The sequence below is a fragment of the Podarcis liolepis genome, assembly GCF_965112155.1.
Source record: "Podarcis liolepis genome assembly, chromosome: 1".
NCBI classification, from domain to species: Eukaryota; Metazoa; Chordata; class Lepidosauria; order Squamata; family Lacertidae; genus Podarcis; species Podarcis liolepis.
In genome coordinates, this window is record NC_139554.1 from 64,601,511 (window position 1) to 64,615,968 (window position 14,458).

General features: G+C 39.2%; 1 protein-coding gene across 4 annotated transcripts in view; it reads left to right on the forward strand.

The window, feature by feature from the left end:
- The window catches only part of ELP4 (elongator acetyltransferase complex subunit 4), a 143,723-nt gene that overhangs the window by 15,183 nt on the left and 114,082 nt on the right, over window positions 1–14,458 (forward strand). For all 4 annotated transcript variants that reach the window (XM_083465066.1, XM_083465068.1, XM_083465067.1 and 1 more), the window contains exon 3: window positions 376–497. In XM_083465066.1, coding sequence (XP_083321192.1) covers window positions 376–497 — 122 coding nt within the window. The remainder of the gene's footprint in view (window positions 1–375; window positions 498–14,458) is intronic.

A 14,458-nucleotide genomic window follows, 5' to 3' on the forward strand; every position in this document is an offset into this window, starting at 1 on the left:
CTAATAATGTTCTAAAGAGCTTCTTTAATAGCAATGGAAGTTGTGAAAATGGCATCCTGCTAATGGTTATGCACAATGTGGTGGTGGTGGAGCTGCTGCTGTCAAGTCTCTCATATTTTCAGAGATGTGCCTTTTCTAGACTGGCCTAAAAGAAAGGCTTATGACACATGATTCTCTAAGATTGGATCTATCCATCTGCTTGGGCTATCTTTTGGGGCCCCTGCAGTCCTGTGAATACATATGGAGCAGTATAAGCCCAATGGTAGAGGCACTGACAGTGCATAGTTGTGGGCTCTTTTGCCATATCTATGTTTCTTCCACACCACCAAATGTGGCTTGTCATGCTAATAATGTGTGTGCTTTGTTTTTTCACAGAGGAAGATGTATACGGTATTTATTCCAATCTGTTGTTCAAGCATTTCCTTTCAGAGGGAATAGTCTGTGGACATCATTTATTTGTTGCTTCAGATAAAGAGGAGCCTGCTGATATTGTAAAGGTAAAGAAAAAAATACATCCATGTAATTATTGCTTAATATCTTCTAAGCTAGATGGTGCTAAAAGCAATCCTAAAGCCGAAAGACATTCCTATGCTCTGTATGAGAACTCTGTTAGTAAAGGACTTGTGTGTTACCATACCAGCCATGCCTTGCCTACTCCCTCCATGTAAAAAGTAGTGTAGGGGTCAGGAGAGTATAGCGTTATTAATTACCTAAAATCTTCCTTAATACGTTACCTGTACCTTGATTAAATTCAGTAATTATAGTGATTCAGAGAAACTAGGGGTGGAGATTGTGTTGGGAAAATGGGGCAAAGAAAAGAAGCAAAATGACATCTCATCTTGAGTTTGAAGTGCTTGTACTTCTCATACTAGGTACCAATGAGATTGACCAAACAGGAGCCTGAATGCCATTTTTCATGAAGCATGGGTTGGTGGTACACACAGAGTAGTGTGCGCCAGTGTTATGAAATAGTTTGCCATTTTATATTGTTGTGTTGATTTGTGGGGCCTAGCTTTAGAAATAACTGAAACTAACCATATATAAATACGTATATAAAAACTTCAGTTACCAGAAGTTGAAAATATCAAATACACTTAATATCAACACATTATATCAATACTCCACAATAAGACTTATTTTAAACGTCTTTTAAAAATATAGTATTATGTAGCAAACTATGAAAAGTAGCTTTTGTACTCGTTGTTCTTCCTGGCCTTTATTACCTGAGCCTTAGGATTTGGATATTCATTGATTTCTGTTGGCCCCACAACCTACCTTAAAGAGGTAGGGGCAGCATCACAGACAACACTGGGGAGTGTTGTTGTTGTTGTTTAGTCGTTTAGTCGTGTCCGACTCTTCGTGACCCCATGGACCAGAGCACGCCAGGCACTTCTGTCTTCCACTGTTTCCCGCAGTTTGGTCAGACTCATGTTTGTAGCTTCGAGAACACTGTCCAACCATCTCATCCTCTGTCGTCCCCTTCTTCTTGTGCCCTCAATCTTTCCCAACATCAGGGTCTTTTCCAGGGAGTCTTCTCTTCTCATGAGGTGGCCAAAGTACTGGAGCCTCAGCTTCACGATCTGTCCTTCCAGTGAGCACTCAGGGCTAATTTCCTTAAGAATGGATGCGCTTGATCTTCTTGCAGTCCATGGGACTCTCAAGAGTCTCCTCCAGCACCATAATTCAAAAGCATCAATTCTTCGGCGATCAGCCTTCTTGATGGTCCAGCTCTCACTGGGGAGTACTTCTGGCTAAAAGATAACGTGGCAGCTAGCTGTGCAGCGGACACAAGTCTCAAAGAGGCCATAGAATAATGAGTCAGTAGATAGATTAGCAAAGCAGAGAAAAGGCTGGAGGAGGCTGAGTAAGGAAGCAAGAGGTGAAGGCTTGGAAAAAGGGAACAAGGAGGAAGAGAAAGAGGAAAAATGAGAAAGAAGAGAATATAGAGGATCAGAGCTGGGAAGCTTTACCTCAATGGAGATTGAGACTAGCAGCTAGGAGGAAAATAGGGGAAGGTCTGGATCTAACAACCCCAGCGCCGCATCCAGAAAGTCTGAGAGGCAGGTCCCAGCTGTGATCTTTCGTTGTTTGAGGTAAAGGATAAGATGGTGCCCTAGTAGATTCAACATACAGAAGATGATCAGACTGGCAGCTGAATCATACTTAAACGCTGATAATGGGTCACTGTGCTCTACTACACCTAAGGACAGCAGACTAACGCATGGAGTGTATGGCAGACTTCATAGCAGACACAGCTCTGACCTACAACACTTCATTCTCATTCCCATTCCTTCCACCCTCACATCTATGGCCTGAGGCTCCTACATCTCTCTGCCTAATTGTAGGGTTGCCCTGTTGAGAGGGAAATGTTTTGTTGAATATCTGTTATGAAATGTAAATTCACCTTCACTTTTGTGTCCTCATTAGGCTTTTTTCTTGAATTAATACTCTTAAACATGAACAAAAGAGGGAAAGGTTTACTGGAATTTCTGTTTACAGTGACATGTGTATCAGACATTCATTGAGCACATTAAGGGTTGATTTCATCTGTTATGCTATGATCTTTCACAGAAGATAACTCTTTCCATGGCTGTGGTCAAGCTGGTGGTATCAGAGGTTTTAAGTCTCCAAATACAAGTTGCTGGGAAACACAGTCAGGAGAGCTGTGTTGTGCTCATAACCTGCATATGGACTTCCCATAGGCATCTGGCTTCCCACTATAAGAAAAGAATGAGATGGGCTTTTGGTTTGATCTACCCTTATCTCAATAATCTGGGTTTTATTAGACAGTAGGTTTGGAAATGTTCCAATGTTACTTACTGTCACTCCATCCCAATAAACCATTGCTCCTTAACAGCATATCATCAGTTTGCAACTAATCCAGTATATGGGTGACTAACAACAAGCTAAGACAATTTATACATATGATTCACTGTAGAAATTTTTGAATTGACCTGTTTTAATTTTATGATATGTGATTGGGAGTTTCTTGATCCTATAACCAAGACAAATATTGCTGGTTCTAGGAGAGGGAAGAGATGGTTTTATAGACCATAATTATGTTAAAACTGTGTAACTAAAAGACACGTAGAACATAAAAAAGCCCCATCAGCTGCCTAAGATATATTATATTACCACCCAGCAATTTATCCATCATCCTTTGAAAACACATTCATGCCTATTGTAGTCAAAGCTTCTTCAGGAAGTCAGCATTAAGATGTAACATTGTTGAAAAATTACACCCCTGTAAAAATCCTATAGAACAATATACAGGGGGTTTTAAACAGGATATTTAAAACATTTCTCTTCAGTCACTTCATCTTTCTAACAGACAGCTGTACTGCTGTATACTAGAACATAATAAATTATAAAGTAAAAACTAAACCAAATCTTTATGTGACCTGATTACAGTGTCATGCAGAATTATTCTTCAGTATTTTGTAGAATCCAGAAAGTGTGCTTAGGAAGATACATGTGATGAGTTGTAAGTGGGACTCATTTTCATTCTAACAAGTGAAGGTTAGCAGTGTGCTTCAGTGTTGTTGGTTTCATTGGTTTTTGGGTCCATTTAACCTCTGCTCAGAAGGATGCCAGTGGCGCTGTGGTCTAAACCACTGAGCCTAGGTCTTGCCAATCGGAAGGTCAGTGGTTCAAATCCCCGCGACGGGGTGAGCTCCCGTTACTTGGTCCCAGCTCCTGCCAACCTAGCAGTTCAAAAGCACATCAAAGTGCAAGTAGATAAATGGGTACCGCTCGGATGGGAAGGCAAACGGTGTTTCTGTGCGCTGCTCTGGTTTCACCAGAAGCGGCTTAGTCATACTGGCCACATGACCTGGAAACTGTCTGCACACAAACGTCGGCTCCCTCAGCCAGTAAAGTGAGATGAGCACCATAACCCCAGAGTCGTTCGTGACTGGACTTAACTGTCAGGGGTCCTTTACCCTTTAACCTCTGCTCAGCCATGAAGCTCATTTAGTGTTCGTAGCCAAATGCTATCAGCCTAGCCTGTCTTCCAGTGAGAATGCATCTCCAGCCAAGAATTTCACTAAGACTGGAATCATTATTCCACTTACCTAGGAGTAATCCCCCAGTGAATTCAGAAGGACCTCTTTTGAGTAGACTTGGAGAGAGGACTCAGGAAAGTGATCCCCTCCTTGACAAGTAATACCACATTCTTGGGGGTGGGCACTGGCTCCACAGGTTCATCTGATAGCAGCACTTCTGGGGCTGGTCCTGCATGTCCTTCGCCTTCAGTTTTAAAGTCCTCATCTCTGTCATCCTGTGAAAATGAATCTGACTCCTGGTCCCAGACATTAGTCACCAGGTCTTAGTGGCCATGGAAGAGATATTTTTCGTTCATTTTAGCTTATTCATCAAAATCCATTTTAACTCGCCTTCTCCTTTTTTCAGCTCCTTCAAATCCATGGTTTTATTTTCCTTTCTTTCATTTGCCTAGATCAAGCTTTGGCCCAGTTCAGATATAACAAGCTATGCTTTAGTGTTTTGTGAACAAACTACACAAATAAACAGTACCCTCTTCTACTTAGTGCATGTGTGAAGGAGACTGAAAGCAGTGAAACTCTGAACTAAACACCATTTCCGGTTACATCGAAACTTGGAAAACTATTATTTATTCTAACAATGTTTAATGTAAACAATCCAGGATCAAACAGTGGTTCTAATCTTCATTTGTTTGAACCAACCACCATTGAAAGACACAAGAGTTTCCCAACTATGAATGTAATTGAAAAGTCTAATTTATTTAAAAATTAAAGCTTTCAGTCCCCTTGTGCATGGAAGAGCAGCTGAGGGGGAGTACAGGAAACCAGTACAGTACAGTACAGTACAGTACAGTACAGTACAGTACAGTACAGTACAATACAGTACAGACTTAATGTGGTCCATTTTTATAACTCTTAACCGGTGTGGGCCTTTATTATTTTGAATGCTGTTGTATTAGCTACCATTGGTTTTCCCCACACTATTTAAAATACTCTTTCAGAAATATTATAATCTGTTAAACCTCTGTGCTGAATGACTATCATAGTGGTTTAAAATCATGTTAACAGTCTTTAATTATTATTATTTTAACTAGAATGCTTGTATAATTAAGGATTTGAGGTGACTGAAGCAAAATGATGTTTTGTTTTAGTTTCCTGAATTTGATAATGTTATGATTGTTATTTCTACCTCTAGTTTTCTGCAAGCTATGGAAAGCATTTACTTACAATTGATATAATTGTAAGGAAGAATTGTTTAAGGTGTTGTTGTTTTACATTCTGGAGATGCTACCAATAATGCTTCCAAACGGAAGCTTGGTAATATCCTTAGTTTTAACAGCAGACAGACAAAGCAGCTAGTTGAAGGTAGTGAGAATTTGTGTGTGAAAGAGGAGGGAAAGAAAGTGTGGCCCTGTATCCTATTCCCAATTCCTCTAATCCTCAGAAGCATTACCTCTGCATGGGTCCTCATTTTTAAAACTTAGAGCATTTATAGGGTTGCCATATTTCAAACAGTGAAAATCCAGACAGAAAAGTTGTTAAGCTTTTTTGGGCAAAAAATGCAAAAAGAAATAAATGCTATTTTTATGCAAAAACGGCACTGCCAACGTGGGCTGCGATGCGTCTGGATTTTTCCTATTTCCACACGGACACTGCTGCCGACTGCAGTATTCCAGGAATATGTCTGGAAAAATCCAGATGTATGGCAACCCTAATTTGGTAAGCATTTTCTGGAAGAGCAGACAAACTTGAATTATGTGTGTTTAACTAATGCTCAGGGTTTTCCTATTCATCCACTGTAGTCTAACTTTTATGGTAGCCAGAGTTTATCAGATTCAGTTATGTAACATTTGGAAAGCATGCAAGGAATGAAGCAAGTTCTGCTATTGCCAATCAAACTTATATTATCAACTAAAATGAACATTTTCTTCTTGCCTCCCCCCCCCCCCGAAAAAAAGAGCTACAGAGCCTATACAGTGGTACCTCGGGTTAAGTACTTAATTCGTTCCGGAGGTCCATACTTAACCTGAAACTGTTCTTAACCTGAAGCACCACTTTAGCTAATGGGGCCTCCTGCTGCCGCCGCGCCGCCGGAGCCTGATTTCTGTTCTTATCCTGAAGCAAAGTTCTTAACCTGAAGCACTATTTCTCGGTTAGCAGAGTGTGTAACCTGAAGTGTATGTAACCTGAAGCGCATGTAACCTGAGGTACCACTGTATATAGTTCAGATCACTTTGTGCAACCCTTCTAGCACTAGAGAGTAAATCATCCCCACATTATTCATAAATATGGTTATTGTAGCTTAGCACATTTTAAATCTGGATAGTGCTGCACAATGCACATTTTCAAAGAAGTTCTTTAATATTCTGACAAAGATGGACATTGTAGAAGCAGTGTCCATGACCAGCCACCTTTGTAAAGAAGAATGAGGCCATCTCGAGTTACAGGGATTTTGGATGCCATAAAAGTTAGACTACAGTGAATGAATAGGTTAAAATCTGAGTATTAGGCAAACACCTGAGTTTGCTGTGAGTATATATGATGGTAACCTTAACTCATTTTCTGATATTTTATGTGCATGCAAAAGTATGCCATCTGTCTTCAGCCTTCTATTCCTTAATGTCAAACCATTTCCCCCAAGTGGTTTAAATTTCAGAGGGACATTTACATTTGCGCTAAATGTATATGTGCTTTAAATATCCAACATCATTTTGAAAATGAACATTTGTGAATATAGAGCCTTTAAAAAAAATTATCCATACATGGGTGTGTTTGGTTTTTCACTGAATAAATCCCTGCGTGGTGTTCTTATTGTGCTAATGCTCTTTATTCTATTTTACTCATACTGTGTCATTGAGATTCTCCTGATCTATCTAGGAGAATAGTGAAAGAGTAGAATAACGGGATTGTCCTTTCATATATATTTTATTATATACTAAAAAATTTAGTAGTTTAAACATAGAAAATAATAGATTTGACTTAGACCACTTACTCAAAGTCAGTTAGAAGTCATTTTTTTATTATGCTTTTCGTATTGGATCAGATTGTTATAAAATGTGTGATCTTTGCTGCATATTTTGTTGTTTCTTCAGCTTGTAAACCACCTTGTGTGTAGCAATATAGAAATCTGGTATGCAACATAAAGTGAAATGAAATGAAATAATAAAAAAATGATATCTTCATGTTCAGAACCCAGCTACTGTTCCTCATTTATCATTTAGCTGTTAGAATTTTTGTAGTTAATACAAAGATTTGAATTTAGATTCTGTTGGCTTCAGTTGGTTTAAATAAATAAAAAAGCATAGGACCAAGTCTCATTTGAAGAAATTAACTATACAATCACTTGTTTATATTAATTAAAAATAGGGCTTGACTTTGTCCAGGAAAATATATTCCTTTTTATTAAAAAAAAAAATGTTGTTACTATACATAATATACTTTGAAGTAGTTCCTTTCCTAATTGCCTTTTTTCCAATGTCCTAAGTTTAAGGAACAACACTTATTTATGTATCTTTGAAAAATTACTATGTAAATATCACTTCAAACAGGAATCAATTTAGACTCATACACTTTTTAATGTGTTCTTAATCATAGCAGCAACAAAACTGCAAATGATTATTAGAACATAATAGATAATATTTAAAATTCATTTTTTTAAAAAAATGAAAGGATCAAAGAAGTTCATTTAAGAGGGATTTCACATACAGCATGAATTATGTCGCTAAATAATAGCACAGTAGTACTTCTCCAGCATTGTAAAATAGCTTAGAGAGAAGTATGATGCCTGTAGTTAGTGTAATGCATTGGTAATTAAGAGGGTGTAAGGTTAAGCTTCATTAACTGTTGTAGGACTGTGGCTTGGGTTTTATTATGCCCTAGAGAACAGAAGAGGAGAGAGAGGTCAAACTATTAGAACCTGATTTTGTTTAGTGCATCTGCCAAAGTAGGCAGAACAATGTAGCAGTTGACATAAGGAACAGAAATTCCTAACAGATATGAGGAAGATGCATTCTGATGTAGAAAAGCAAGATATTTAGTTGTACTGGAGAAGAAACCATTCCTGTGAAGGGAAGCTGTGAAAGCACACATCATTTTAACTACATTAAACTATCTCTCCCTCCCCTTTCCCCTGTTCCTTTTGTTTACAAATCTCCCATAAAACCAGTTAATGTGAGGAAATCAGGGTTTTAAAAGTATTAAAATCAAATGGGATGGTCTTTCTAGTGCAGGTGCAGTGCCTGCATGCAGGTTACAATCTGTTTCTCCCTTCTCTCACATGGGATGAGCCAGGTTGCAGGTGTATGATGGGCTGGTATGGAGAACAGATTTCCCCACACCTCCCATCCAGTAGCCCTGACATGCTTACACTGCAGTGGTTTTGAAAAATACGTACTGGCGTCCTGTCCCCTACACTATTCCAGTGCATTATTTGTTTCTGTGTACATGAACCTGGGAGTGAAGAGGAGGGAGGCATCAAGTCCTCTGGACTGTCACAGCCTTTCTCAACCTGTGGGTCCCCAGATGTTGTTGAACTACAACTCCCATCACCCCTAGCTAGCAAGGCCAGAGCTCAGGGATGATGGGAGTTGTATCCCAACAACTTCTAGGGATGTTGAGAACCGCTGGTAGAGCATGCTTACGTCTGTACACATGCAGTTGTAAGTGAGGAGGAGGGAGAATCAGGGCTCTCTTGAGCGCTGAGGATCCTTGGGGGGGGGCACCGTGAATCATTTTTATAACAACAACCTAATTGAATAGATTTGCCTATCATTAAATAGCTATTAGATACTTTAAAGAGTCTCTTAAAGTTACTTGTTAATTTTCCGGATACAAGAGGGAAACATTTTGTAAATTTTGTCCAAACATTTTACCTTCCCAATGTAGAGATTTAGGTTTGTTTGTTTGTTGTTGTTTTTAAATCCTTTCAGAATTCAAGGTACTGTGAGTAGTCATTTATTTATTACACTGAAGCCCCACACTTCCTACAAGTTGCTCAGGGTGGTATATATACATTGTCCCCTCCAGGACCCCATTTTGAAGTAGGGGGATTGGCCCAAGTGCACCAGTGAGCTACATAGCTGAGTGAAGTTTTAAGTATGAATCTGTCCGTTTCTGATCTGATACTCCATAGCCACTATGCTAAACTGACATATATCTTAGAGGAGCTATTTTTAATGTGTACAGATTACATGTTTTTAATTGCAACTTCACAATTTTGTTTCAAATTAGGCATATTTACTTATTAGCATCGACAGTTTATTTCTGATGAGGACTGTAATTGACATTTTCTTTCTCTGCTCCTTCACCATCATCACGCTAGTGACACTGGGATGCTATAGTCATACATTGTTGGCTGCATTAATTTGCATTTATAGACTCTGACATACCTCTATTACACACACGATTTGGGATTGGGGGTGTCTTAAGTATTTGCAAAATATTTGGAGGAAGTCATTTAATGGACATACCTCAATTGTATGTTCCTCAAACATCACCCTGTGAGGCAACCGCATACTTGCTTTCTCATATGTCTGCAGCACAGATCAAATAATGATCTGCATTGTTTCCGTGTTGCAACAAGAAAAACATTTGGGAATTCTTAAAAAGTGCTACTGGTAAAAACAAGGGGGAGAACGCTGTTTAAGGAGAGACCACATTAAAGTGTTTCTTCTGGCTCTCAGCCACAAGATTTTAATGTGCAGCCTAGGACATTTGGTCACCTCTGCTACAGTGTGAGGCAGTCATTGCAGCAGCAGGTGTGCCCCTCATTGTAAGAGGCAGAATATAAAACAATGAGAAGCTTAGTGAGTTAAGTGACTGCTTACATGGGATTTATACTAATGATAATCTCTTCCAGAACAATGGCCTATGGCTGCACTGAATTGTTTTTGTATATAGCATACCGTTATCTTTATGTCAATTAAAGTGTTGCAGGTGTTACAGAGAAAACGGACGGCAGTTTTATTGAATACAACACCTGGGAAAGTAATTTAAATTGGATTATAGCTGCAAAAACATTTACATAACATTTGCCTTAAAAAAAATTTAAGTAGCTTATTTTAATATTTGAAACAATGAGCTATATTACAATTAGCTTAACCAAATAATAAAAACAACTTTGCTTATAGATGCTGAGATTAAAAAAATCAATTCTATTTTTACTTCCAGATTAGTGTCATTCTATCATTCTGTTTTATACTTGTTTATTCAGAAGTAAGTTTCACTGTGCTAATGGAGTTTCCTCTCAGAAAAAGCTTCCCATAAATTACCCCAAAGATTGGTTTAAAAAGCATCTTCTTTCCTTATTATTTCCCTATTCTAAAACCATCTTGCCTTCTAGTAATTCATTTTTCTGGTCAGCAAAGACCAGCAAACATTTTTCAAAGACTTTCTTTGCTCTGGGTCATGTCAGTGCATGCAATAAAACTTTGGGGGACTCAAAGTGGGGTCTTCTCTGTGGTGTCGTCATGGCTTTGGAGTTAATTGCCCAGGGAAGTTTGTCAGGCTAGTGTAATGTAGGAATCTGAATGTAGAGAATCATTTTTTATTCACCCAAGAGCTTACAAAATGGGTCTTTAAAAACGTTTTTTCCTACTCTTGGTTAGCGCTAATATAGCATTTATATTTGTCTATATCGCTATGAAGATTTTAGGTAGAAATTTGATGGATAAACATGATAAATAAAGTCACTGGTCCTTTTCAGATGTTACCATTCCATGTAAAGAAAACAAGGGGGGCAACAGAGACAAAAAAACAACAACAAAAAAGAGGCAAAATATGTTCATGGAGCCACCACAGTTACATGAGAAGGCTCCCCACTACACACAGTCACCTCCATGAGCTGAGGGTAATAAGAATGACAAGGCAGAGGGCAAAGCTAATGAGCACAACTCTGTTACCCCCCTCCCCCGCTTCTCAATGCATTTTCTTCTCATGGAAGGGTAATTTTTGTGAGGCAAATTTTACTTAAAAGTCAGTATTGGATTCTCTGCACATAGTTTGAGTCTTGGGTGCAAATATATACAGTGGTGCCTCGCAAGACGAAATTAATTCGTTCCGCAAGTTTTTTCTTCTTGCAAGTTTTTCGTCTTGCGAAGCACGGTTTCCCATAGGAATGCATTGAAAATCAATCAATGTGTTCCTATGGAGACCGTCCGGGGACAGAGGGGTAGCGCCACGCGCCTTCCCCTCTGTCCCCAGACCTGTTTAAAGCAAGGGGTGACGGGGAGAAGATTGCTTCTCCCCGTTGCCTGCCCCGCAATCTCCAGGGACAGAGGGGAAGGCGCGCGCGCCTTCCCCTCTGTCCCCGGACCTGTTTTAAAGCAAGGGAAGGGGCAGCGGGGAGAATCGCTTCTCCCCGTTGCCGCCCCTTGGTTCAAAAGGGGTCCGGGGAGAGAGGGGAAGGCGCGCGCCAGAGATTGTGGGGCTGGCAACAGGGAGAAGCGATCTTCTCCCCGCCGCCCCTTGCTTCAAAAGAGGTCCGGGGAAGACGCGCTGCGCTTCCCTGCTATCCCCGGAGCTTGCGGGACAAGCTTCGTTTTGCGAAGCAAGCCCATAGGGAAATGCGTCTTGCGAAGCGGCTAAGAAAACGAAAAACTCCTTCGTCTAGTGAGTTTTTCGTCTTCCGAGGCGTTCGTCTTGCGGGGTACTACTGTATCTGCCAAGGACACAGGAAGCTTCCTTATGCTGAGTCAGAATATTGGTGCATCTAGGTTGTTGTCTATACTGACTGGCAGCAAATCAGTAACCCCACTGCCGCAAACACATTTAAAAGGCCTTATAATGTTATTTAATTATTTATTGGTTATTTATCTAGCTGTTCACTAAATATATATCTAGCTACATTTTAGCCTTCATGAGATTAGATACATTTCTGAGACCATGGAAAAGACAACATAAAAAATGTACCGGTAATCACCTGTGTTTGTTTTCTGTAAATATGATGATGAAAATCAGTCCGAACAAAATGGGCTGTAGCCAACAAAATCATCCCATTTGTGCAAAGACTTCCACTTGTGCAATAGAACTTGTGCAATAGAACCCTTCCCTCTTTTCCCCCCCACACCCCTTCAAGTCCACTCCAGAGGGTTTGGGGAAACCCAAAACAGATGGGGAGGCACACAGTGGAGAAGGGGGAGGGGAAGTTCCATTGTGCAAGTGGAAGACCTTGTGTGAATGGGACAACTGTGTTGGATACAGCCCTTTAATTATATTAACTGCGGGTCTGCAAATGGCAGCCTTGGAAGAGGGTTGATCTGCTTTTGGGCAGGCACTCGATCATACTATTCAAAGCATTTTTACCCACATCTACTTCTCACACTGCCATTTGTCTTTTGTTGAATCTCCTGTCCCTTAATTAGGAAGAACTCTAGCTCAACTTCTGTAACTTATCTTAGTAACAATGTTACGATTTGTTCTAATGAGATAAATGGTGAGTGAACTTCAGTAGAATCACTTCCTTGAGCACATCTCATGCCTCTTGATTATAATTCTTATTGTACTCAAGTCTGCTTGAAGAGTGGGAATCATGAATTCTATATTTAAACCTTGGATCTGTTCCAAGACTCTTACAGATAATTACAAATTCAGTTTGAAACGAGGGAAGAAACTTCTAGGATGGCAAGCTACAATACCAATTTCTGTTTTTAAAAAAACTAACTTGCTTAATGTGAACTATTGTTGGGTGATTATTCTGTAGGCTTATAATAGAACCTGGTAAGAAAACGATTTAACTTTATTTTTATAAATTGACTTTTGAATTCCTATAGTTTGTCTTACTGTAGAATAAGGTTACCAGACATCCCTGCTTCCCGGGGACAGCCCCCGGATTTACAAATCAGTCCCCTGACAAAATCCATCTATTTAGTAGGGGGTTGAAAAGTCTCCCTGGATTCATTGGAAAAAAATCTGGTAACTTTACTGTAGAAAGAAGGAAATTGGATCACTCAGCTGCCCTTAGAGAGGTAGTTCTGGTTTGGGTTATTGGAAGTTGGAGTCTGAAACGTTTGGAGGGCACCAGGTTGGGGAAGGCTGCTGTACAGGCTACAGGGAGAGGAATGTCAGTAGTTGATGTAGCAGAAAGAAGTTCTTTTAGATTTGTCTAACAGATGGCAGTGGATAGCAAAAAGGGGACATAATTTGCTTACTCACTGTTGTCCTAATGATCAAAAATCTCAACAAAGGTAAGCAAGGAGTGTACACTGTTCCTTGACAATTAAGTCAATTTGATTTATAGAGACACAACACTTAATAAAGTTTCTTTAAGCCAGACTATTGGAATATTAACAGAGTGTCTTACTACTATTCTGACTAACATATATATTCAGGGAGTAAACTTTTTAAAAATAATGATTGTTTTAAACATGATATGCCACTTCAGAGCATTCAAAGCATTTCAGATTTATTTTGTTATAATCCTTAGTATTTCTTTAAGCTAGATCAATATTCTCCCTGTATTGCAGATGCAGGACTAAGTGGCAGAGGCTAGATTTGAACTAGGAACTTTCTTATTTGCAGCTCAGTTTCTTAGCTGTTGCTCCACACCAGCTCTCATTTAGCCTAAGTTTGGTATTCTGAGTCGTGATCCCCCTCTGCTTCTGGGTCACTGCATCAAAATTGAGATTGGGTGTCTTGCAAAGGTACACTCTAGCATGCTAATTGCACTCTGGCAACTCATGCCATAGAAATAGGATGCCAGATCCATTAGCTAGGCCCTAGTATTCAAAAAACATTCAACACATTATCTCATGCACATAACAGACTGAGATGTCTATTACTACAACACTTGGTCAGCTGCAATATCCTTGCAATCTTTTCAGCTGATTAGCAAGTTAGCTCCCAATTGGTAGAATGCCTATGTAACTAGGCCAAAAATAAATAAATAAATCAGTCCTGTCAAGTTGGTATCTGCATTTCCACTGCAGTCACTGGTCTAAAAAGCAAATGCAAATGTTACAGTCACCACCACAAATCATTTATTGCTACATTTGTACTAACCTTTCTGACGTGTTAGTATTTATTTATAAAAAATTCCCCCAAGATAGGAATCAGAGAGAAATGCAAACTTACTTCAGACTTATTTTAAATTTATTTCAGTATGTGAACTGAAACACAGTTATCTTTTGGAATTCACACTTCTCAGAAATATTAGTGAAAACAATGTGCAAATATGCGTATGGGGGGGAACTGTTGGCAAAAATGTTTTTAATTATATTAGGCAAAATGATGTACAAAAATGTGATAGTAGGAGAAATGTGTACGTAAATGTATATGATTTTGTGTGGGGATTTAAGAAACTCAAAGTGATGTGGAAAGAGAACACATTGAAAAAAATGAGGAACTTAGAAAAACCAAAATCGATAGATTGATCCACCTTCCCCAAGGTTATAAAATTATAACATTCAATAGGCATTAAGATACCGTAATATTTAAAATTATTTATTTATATGGCTCCACAA